A 10,108-nucleotide genomic window follows, 5' to 3' on the forward strand; every position below is an offset into this window, starting at 1 on the left:
TTTTTTAAAGATTTTATTTATTTATTTGCGAGAGAGAGAATGAGAGACAGAGAGCACGAGAGGGAGGAGGGTCAGAGGGAGAAGCAGACTCCCTGCCGAGCAGGGAGCCCGATGCGGGACTCGATCCCGGGACTCCAGGATCATGACCTGAGCCGAAGGCAGTCGCTCAACCAACTGAGCCACCCCGGCGCCCTCAGCCTGTGATCTTCTTATGGCAAAGTACTTCTAGTTCATATACGCCAGGTATTCTGACATCTTTCCAAGGACACTAGGCTAATATCCTCTAAGATTTTCTCCTGTTTTCTGTTACAAAATAATTTTGAGAGATATTTTTCCATTGAATCTTTGGGGTAATTTCTCTTTTTGTGAACTGAAAACTTCACAGGCTAAAAAAAAAAGTTATTAGTCATTTTTCTCAAATTCATCCTTGTATTTAGAAAGATCTATCCAAGGCTGGCACCTGCCACCGTACGGGATGCCTAGAGTGTTCTTAGCTTCCTCCCTCTTGATCCACTTGGGTGACAAATCTGTCATCTCAGACATCTCAACACAATTAGTTATTAGGGAAATGCAAATTAAAATCACAGTGGGATGCCACTTCACATCCCCTAGGATGGATATAGTTTAAAAAAACAAAAAAAAAGTAGTAATAATAAGAAGTCAGAGACATTGGAACCTCATACATCACTGGTAGGAATGTAAAATTCTGTAGCTGCTTTGGAAAACAGTTTGGTAGTTCCTCAAAAAGTTAAACAGAGAGTTACCATATGACTAAGCAATTCCACTCTTAGGTATCTACCCAAGAGAACTGAAAACATGTTCATACAAAAACATGTACACAGATGCTCACAGAAGCATTATTCATAATAGCCAGAAAGTGGGTGCAACTAAATGTCTACCAACTGATGAATGGGTAACAAACTAGGATATATCCATACCATGGAATGTTATCTGGTGTACAAAGAGATACACAGTGTCTTAAAAACATTATGCTAAATAAAACAGTCACAAAAGAACACATACTGTATAATTTCATTTATATGAAATGTAAAGGTTGCCAAATCTATAGAGGTTGCCAAATCTATAGAGACAGAACAGCAGTGGTTCCATTAGTGGTTGCCAGGGACTGGGGAGTGGATGCTAAAGGGTATGGAGTTTCTTTCGGGGATGATGAGATATTCTGGAATCAGACAGTGGTGATGTTTGCACAACCTTGTGAATATACTAAAACCCACTAACTTGTAAACTTTGAAAGGGCAAATTTTATGGCATGTAAATTACAACTGAATAAAAAAAATTTTTTTTATTTAAGAAAGAAAAAGCAACTTAAGAAGTCTCAAAAAGATCTGTTTTTAAATTTCAGTCTTATTTTGATGTTTGCAGTCTTTAAAGTAAAAACAATTTTCATCCAGCCTGTACAAGCGTGTTCATATACTATAAAAGATTATTTCCTTTATTTGTTTATTTAAAAAAATGTTACCTGGCAGCCATCCTGATTAATCCACTTGTGCTGTACTTCATCCCTGGCAGAATCACTGAGGCCGGCGTGATAAGCAAGCGCAGCGAGACCATCTTTCTGTAAAGTGTCAGCCATGGTGTCACATTCTCGTCTGGAGAGGCAGTAGATTATCCCGGAGTCACCTGCCAAGAAACCAAAACAGTACTGAGACATGAGAGCTTTTGACATAAATAACAACACAATTTTTGTCATGTTCTTTTTTTTTTAAGTAGGCTCCACATCCAGCGCGGAGCCCAATGCGGGGCTTGAACCCACGGCCCCGAGATCAAGCTGCAAACCGAGATCCAAGAGTAGGACGCTGAACCAGCTGAGCCACCCAGGTGCCCCTCATTATGTTCTTAGAAATAAACAAACCACAAGCAGACCTCCATAGTCTTTTAGAGTAGAGCGGGGTCACACAGAGTAATTTAAGCAAGGAGTTCACGTGTACGGGAAATCACAAGATGTGACCTTTTGTTCTGTCCCCCGAATGGCTCCTGGGGTGGACCTGGACGAAGCCCGGGCTCTACTTCACATGGGCGGTAACATGGGAGGGGACCCTTACATAAACGCTGTGGAAAGTGTGTAGCAGCACGTATCAGCCTTACAAATGCTTCTAGCTTTTGATTCAGTTTCCTTCTAGGAAACTAATCTGGGAAATAAAGTGGTACAAGGATTTCTACGAAAAGTTTTGTTTCTCCTTTTGAAAATCAGAAAAATTTTAATGGCCAACATTAGGAAATTAAGAAAGGACATTATGAAATAAGATATACTGAAACTTTTTATGTGATTTCTAAGTTTTAAAAAAAACCCATGAAATTGCTCAAGATATAAAACAGGTTAAGGGTAGGAAAGCTGTAGACACAGTATGCTAATGGAAAGAAAAATGCACACAACTGCTGGAAGGAAATAAACCCTGGACGGTAATGGTGACTTGTCTTGAGATAAGCTTTGCCTTTTGCTCCTTTCTTCTTGTTGCTTTCACGGTTTTTCTTCAGTGAACACGTATTATATGTACTGTTTCTAGAGTCATAAAACAAAAGTTATGAAAGAAAAAGTCCTCTCTCCTTGGCAGAGCCAAAGGTATAGACAGACAAGCTGTCTACGTTCTCTGCTTGGGAGAAGGAGGCCTGGGAGGGAGATCGTGGATGACTTCTTAGTCTATCCCTGCATCGTTTGATTTGTTCAAACAAACACACATAATAATTTTTTTAAGATTTAATTTTTTTTTTAAAGTGATCTCCAGGGCACCTGGGTGGCTCAGTCAGTTAAGTGTCTGCCTTTGGCTCCGGTCATGACCCCAGGGTCGTGGGATCAAGTCCCGCATCAGGCTCCCTGCTCAGTGGGGAGTCTGCTTCTTCCTCTCCCTCTGCCCCTCCCCCCTGCTCGTGCTCTCTAACAAATACAATCTTAAAAAAAAAAAAAAAAGGTGATCTCTACACCCAACGTGGGGCTCGAACTCACGACCCCAAAATCAAGAGTTGCTTGCTCCTATGGAGCCAGCCAGGCGCCCTGCAAACATGTATACTAGTTTTCAAAAAATGAAACAGAGGTGGTTAACAGAAACAATTCTCTGCGGGAAAGTAGAAAAGGGGTTACATGGAAAACTACCAGGCATTTCAGGATCTCATTTTAGTTAACAGAACTCAGAGGCACTCTTGGGAGAAGGCCCTAACATAGAGATCGGTGTAATTCATACCAACAGAAGCCAAAGGAGAGACACTGAAACCGTGAATTATAACACAGCTGTGTAGGAGGTAATATTTCATATACTTTTTCTTAGGGTTTATTGTTATCAAACCAAATGCGATTTTATAATTTCCAGGATTGAGAGAGTTGCAATATTCTGTTCTATAAATAGCTAGTTAGTGCTATTATAACGAAAAAAGAAATGTTTAATATGCACATTGATATATTCTTTTTTTTTTTTTAAAGATTTTTTATTTATTTATTTGAGAGAGAGAATGAGATAGAGACAGAGAGCATGAGAGGGAGGAGGGTCAGAGGGAGAAGCAGACTCCCTGCCGAGCAGGGAGCCCAATGCGGGACTCGATCCCGGGACTCCAGGATCATGACCTGAGCCGAAGGCAGTCGCTTAACCGACTGAGCCACCCAAGCGCCCACATTGATATATTCTATTGTGGTAATAAAAAGACATTTATTACTTCTGGACATAATCTGTCACATGGCTGTACTCACTTGGGTGATGCTTTCTGATCCATTCTAAGCAATCAAATGCCACCTTCTTGGGTTTTTTCGGTAACACGTAGTATTTCAGATTATGTCTGTTAAAGCTCATGCTGAACCTAGAAGTCCCAAACACAAAATTTTGTTATTGTAAGAAAATACAGTTTTAGCCACCTTCACACATTAAACACTGGTTTTTCACTATGCCAACCTAATTATCAAGCCATCTCAAGCTGAATACGACCACCGGCAGCTTGCGTAACAGAACCCTGGAACGGAAGTCAGGTGAAGGGTTCGTGGACAGAACGGGGATAAGGAGCAAATGTCTATGGATGAGATGACAAGGAATCAGGAGGGCTGTAGAAGAGAACGTGTAGAAAGACAGGTGAGTCGGGAGCCCAGTCGTCAGGACGAGGTTGACAAGCAGAGCCAGCCAAAACATTATTTAAAAGATTAAGAAAATCAGAGAAAACACACGTCTTTAGGCCACCGGCGTTCCCAAGTTTTGACTGTTTACACGAAGAGCTGATGGCAGGGCGGCAGTGGGAGCTCACGCCCTACACATCATGGGTCACTGTCCTCTGCTCTGAGCCCCAAAGGGGATGTGGCTGACTCAGAGACAGACGCACTCCCCTTTCGATGGCCCTTTGCTCTTGGTGGCCCACTTCCTCCTTCCCGCTTCCTTAGGGGGCTTTTCTCCACTCTCTCCTCTCTTGTATTTCAGTCTCTTCCACGAATTCTTCCCTTTTGTCTGAGTATGTTCTATAGGACCACCAATCCTAAAAGCAACAGAAGCTCCTCTGGACCCTATATTCCACTGTGGCTGGCACCTCATCTCTTTCTTTCCCTCCAATGGCAAGTTTCTCAGAAGACACTTAGGCCCCCAACCAACTAACCGTACATCCAATTTCAATTCTCGGCACCTCCATTCTAGCTTTTGCCATTACCATTCTGCCAAAATTGTTCTATCCAGGCTTTTAAAACTAAACAGGGGCGCCTGGGTGGCTCAGTCAGTGAAGTATCTGCCTTTGGCTCAGGTCATGATCTCAGGGTCCTGGGATCGAGTCCTGCATCGGGCTCCCTGCTCAGCGAGGAGCCTGCTTCTCCCTCTGCCTGCCACTCTGCCTACTTGTGCTCTCTCTCTGTCAAATAAATAAATAAATAAATAAAATCTTTATTAAAAAAAAAAAAAAAACCTAAAGAAAGGTGAGGGGATTGTTACAGGGTCCTTGGCCCTGCAGGGACCCCCCACTACCCCAGGTCCCAACATCTCCACAGGAAGGAGAGGTAACACTGCAGAACAGTTAAGGTTGGGGAGCATAAAGACATGTCAGTGTCCATGTGGATGGAAGAAAAGAAAGAGACCGTAACTGTAATAACCCATGGTTAAGGAGGATGCCTACGTACAGGGGGGTGGGGCTCAGAGAGAAGGAAGATGGGGAATAAAACCACTGGCTTTCTGCCTTTGTACCTGAATCCAAGCTGGTCGGGTCCAGGTTTTGTTGCCAGTGGTAGGGTAAGCTCATCTGGTTTGAGGACAGAAGAATGGCTTGTATGTGGAGGGCAGCGTGTGCATGAAGGGACTGCTACGCAGGCAAGAAGGCCACGCAGCAGGGAGTGGTCACCTTCCTGCTGCGTGCGGCGTGCGCATGGGTCTTTGTGCAGACCTCATTCTCTCTGACCTGTCACTCCGCACAGAAACCCCCTACGGGCACGGACGAGTTCACAGTCCATGGACGTGCCCCCCTTGCTCCTTTAATTTGTCTGTCTTCTTCCTTTGCTTACTCCTTAAGTGGGGACCACTCCCCAGCATCTGGCTCCTTCTCTTCTCCCCGTCACCTTCTTTGGGGACCCCACTTGCCGCTTTAAGCAGCACCCAAGTGTCATCCCCACATGCCCCAACTTCCGTCCCCTGCTCAGACCTTAGAGTGCTAAACCACAGTCCAACTTCTTTTTAAATCAGTGGTCTGAAACTGGGGTATGCGTCCCCCAAGGGTTCACAAAGACTTTCTAACGGTACATAAGCAAAGACAACTGTAAAGGAATCAATTTGCAGATCCTCCATTTTCACATGTATTTTCTCCCGGAAGACTGATCTGAGGGTGCTCCTGCAGTCCTGACATCCTGCTTGTCACCCCTGCCTCGCCTCTCCCTTTTACAACTGTCCCCTCACTTTCTAAAAACAAACAAACAAACCCCACTTTTCACCCATTCTGAACCTCACAACCGAGCACTGGTCTGGCAGTAAAAACCTCCAGGACAGCACACAGAACAAACTGAATATAGTTATGGGTGCAGCTGAAACTTTATCTTTTCTTTTTTTTAAGGCGGGGGAAGCGCCTGGATGGCTCAGTTGGTTAAGCGTCCAACTCTTGATTTTGGCTGAGGTTACAATCTCAGGGTCGTGGGATCGAGCCCTGCATTGGGCTCTGTGTTCAGCGCGGAATCTGCTTGTCCCTCTCCCTCTGCTCTTCACCGCACCCCCACCCCCCACGCTATCTATCTCATAAATAAATAAATAAATAATCTCTGAAAAGAGAGTGTGCATGCATAAGCAGGGGTGGAGAGGTGGGGGAGATAGAGAGAGAATCTTAAGCAGGCTCCATGCACAGTGTGGAGCCCGACGCTGGGCTCGATCCCACGACCCTGAGATCATGACCTGAGCTGAAATCAAGAGTCCAATGCTCAACCAACTGAGCCATCCAGGTGCCCCTGAAACTTTCTTTAATCAAAGTACCAGAAACCCTTGGTAGGGCTTCTTGTCTTGTAAGGGTTTTACAAATTTCTGCTGGGAGTAAACTGTGACACGAGGAATGAAGTACGCTGGCCCTTGCTGGGACATTCTGATTTCAGATACGTCGAGAGCAAAGTGGTGGGAGTGGAGATGATTTTCACCTTACGATGTTGCTTCTTGCATAGCTGGCTATTGTCACAGGATATCTTGCTCTAAGAGTCTTGTGAGATGTCTGTTAACCAATCCTTTGAAACCATCCCTCTTTTGCTATTTATATGCACCAAACACTGAGAGCTCTTTTCTAGGGCTGGAAATGGCAGAGGAACGTTTAGCGGGTTGTGGCAAGAAAAAGCAGTAGGTAAAGGACTGATCCGTCGATGGACTGCTTCGATCGATTGTTCTCAGTCAATTATTTACAATCACTGTTGCAGCAAAGAAAACCACAGTCCTGACAGAATGATGGCATAAAAAGAACTGCTCAGGTATACAAATGATGTAGATGGTCTTTAAAATCATTTGAGTTGCTTTGGGCTTACATTGGGAATGGTGCGTGAGTCTCCCTACCCACACAAATGCTGAAATGCCTACAGACAAGAATGGCCTTGTTACCTTTCCCTACATTTTACACTATGCTTTAATTTCAGAACAATGTTTTATGTATTTTTTTTTAAAAAAGGTCTGGGTCAAAAAAGAGACAATATCAAGTGCAGGGGGCACGAGAACTCTGCTGGTAGGAATGGGAAACGGTGCAGCTCCTTTGGAAAACAGCCTGGCAGTTCTGCAGAAGGTGAAAAAGAGAGTCACCCTACAAATGTGCACTTCACTCCTGCGTGCGTGCTCACGAGAAAGGAAGACAGGGGTCCACACAAACACCTGTGTGTGAACATATATTTTAGCATTAGTCATAAGAGCCAAAAATGGAAACAACCCCAATATTCACCAATAAATAAAATGGGCCACACCCATACGATGGACTATTATTCAGCAATAAACTTTGAAAACATCATGTTAAGAAGCCAGTTAGAGAAGACCACGGATCGGGTGATTTCATTTGTATGAGATATCCAAAACAGGCAGATCTAGAAACAGAAGGTGGATTAGAGGTTGCCGTGGGCCGGCGGGGGTGTGGGGGAGGGGCAGTGACGACTACCGGACATGGGTGTTTTTGCAGGGTGAGGAAGACGTTCTAAAATTGTGGTAAAACTCACTAAAACCCATCGAATTGTACACTTTAAATAGGTGAATTGTATGGTATGTGGATTACATTTCAATAAAGCGGTTATCAAAAACTGGCACATAATCTGAAAAAAAAATTTTTTTTTTTAAGATTTTATTTATTTATTTGACAGAGAGAGACACAGCGAGAGAGGGGGGAGTGGGAGAGGGAGAAGCAGGCCTCCCGCTGAGCAGGGAGCCCAATGCAGGGCTGGATCCCAGGGCCCTGGGACCATGACCTGAGCTGAAGGCAGACGCTTAATGACTGAGCCACCCAGGGGCCCCAATCTGAACAATTTTTAATATTTGTGTCATAATTTAAAAAAACACCTTAGAAATGTTAACTTAGTCAAACAAATTACTAAAAATAATAAAATGACATGAGATTAGGAAATAAAGCTGCCGATCTCAAACTCAAAACCACAAAGCTGCAAAAGGCCCGCTGAACCCAGCACATGGGCCCCTGGCTAAAAGCAGCTTGTACACAGTTTGCTATGATGAGAACGTAAACAGATGCTTAGAGTTTGTCTTACTTGGTCTGTTGGAAAATGGGATGTCTGGAATTACCAAATATTCTAGTCAGAGAAAGGTCCCATCAACTGATGAATGTATAAATAAACCCGGAATGCCCATACAATGGAAGATTATTCAGCCTTAAGGAACCCAGTACTGATACGTGTGGGAACATGGATAAGCCTTGAGAAAACTCTGCTCAGGGAAAGCCAATGGGCACACACGAGAAGGGGAGCATGGGGAGTGACCGCTAACAAGTTCCAGGTTTCTTTTTGGGGTGATGAAAACGTTCTATGCTTAGATTTGGGGGATGGCTGCATAACTTTGTGAAAAGACAACCCCTCCCCCCCCGCCAAATGCTAAACTTTAAATGAGTGAATTTTATGATGTGTCAATTATCTCCCTCTCTCTTATTTATTTTTTTTTAAGAAGGCTCTATGCCCAATGTGGGGCTTGAACTCACCACCTGGAGATCAAGGGTCTCACATTCTACCGACTAAGCCAGCCAGGCACCCCAATTATATCTCAATAAAGATCTTATTTTTTAAAAAGCTTGAGACTCTAGACTGTATCTTCACTAAGGGAGCACTGTATCAGCTGACATTAACCTGGTAACTATGATTAGGTCCAGGGTGTCAAACTCATGTCATTTTAAGTGACGTGTCAGGAAATGGAATCAATTTGTGCTCAGCTCTTGTTGCTTTTGAAATTGAGATAGTTGTCATGGGGATGTGTACTAAAGAGTTTATGTGGATTGAGAAACAAAGTCAGAATTTTCCTTTTAAATAAATGAAAGTAAGTTTAATTTAGGTGATGGGTCTCGTGATGTATACTGGCTTTGCCAACCAGGTTATATAGTAGTCATGTCCCAGTATTTGAAAAAGCTAACTGGTAGCCACAGAATTTTGGTAAAACTATTATTTAAAAGCATATCCCACAATAAAAATACCTGTCAAAAATATATTAAAAAGGTGTACTGAAATTAACAGCATTTTGATTCCCCCAACTCTTCCGAATATAATGGATACAAGATTCATTTCAGTGAAAGATGAACAAGAATATTTATTGATTGATTTATTGATTGGTGGGGGAAGGGCAGAGGGAGAGAGAATCTCAAGCAGGCTCCATGCCTAGTGCAGAGCCTGACGCAGGGCTCAATCTCACAACTCTGAGATCATGACCTGAGCCAAAACCAAGACTTGGATAATTAATCAACTGAGCCACCCAGGCGCCCCAGCAACAACAATATTTAATGGTCATTAGATAAGTCTTGGTAAAATATTTTTATAGCATGTTTCCCAGAAAAAGTAAAGTGAGTAACTAATGATCTGACTTATTTTGCCAAATAGTTTATAATTCTTTGCTTTCCACAAAATTTAAAGGACTTAAGTTGTCAACTGACAGATCATTAAAAATAATTTTTGATGACAGATCATTATGTAATTTTGGCATATACGTCAGAAAAAATTCAAATAATTGAGCGTTACTGCTATAATAAAATGCTTTCCATTCCCATCTACATGTTTATGTGAGCAATGGTTCTCAATGCTTACATCTATAAAAATAAGAAATATGAACTGTCTTGATTTGTCCACAGAGGTATCAGCTAACTGAAAAGAAGTCCTATCTCATTAAATTACATTCCCAATCAAAATGTATGCTTAAAATTTGAAAAATACAGTTAAACTATTCTGATCAGTTATATATAACTAATGATTATAATAATTCAATCTGGAAGAAAATTTTGGCATGGGAAATTTAAAAACAACTTTTAATTTATATTACCTATTTTTGTTGCAGGTAAGTATGACAGAGTAAGAAACAAGACTTCATGTATAAAAACATATTACCTTAGGATAAAAATCTGTGGGGAAACTGAAAGAGAAATAGGAGTTCAAAAAGAAAAAGGAAAGGGGCGCCTGGGTGGCTCAGTCGTTAAGCGTCTGCCTTCGGCTCAGGTC

At 42.6% G+C, this 10,108-nt stretch overlaps 1 protein-coding gene across 1 annotated transcript in view; it reads right to left on the reverse strand.

Moving 5' to 3' along the window:
- Positions 1-10,108, reverse strand: part of BLM (BLM RecQ like helicase) — a 60,266-nt gene that overhangs the window by 26,670 nt on the left and 23,488 nt on the right. Inside the window, exons 12-14 of the mRNA XM_044918307.1 lie at positions 3,698-3,804; positions 1,481-1,641; positions 939-951 (exon numbers count right to left, since the gene is read on the reverse strand). Of these exons, the coding sequence (XP_044774242.1) occupies positions 939-951; positions 1,481-1,641; positions 3,698-3,804 (281 nt within the window). The remainder of the gene's footprint in view (positions 1-938; positions 952-1,480; positions 1,642-3,697; positions 3,805-10,108) is intronic.

This window comes from Neomonachus schauinslandi, chromosome 9 (genome assembly GCF_002201575.2).
Source record: "Neomonachus schauinslandi chromosome 9, ASM220157v2, whole genome shotgun sequence".
Lineage (NCBI taxonomy): Eukaryota > Metazoa > Chordata > Mammalia > Carnivora > Phocidae > Neomonachus > Neomonachus schauinslandi.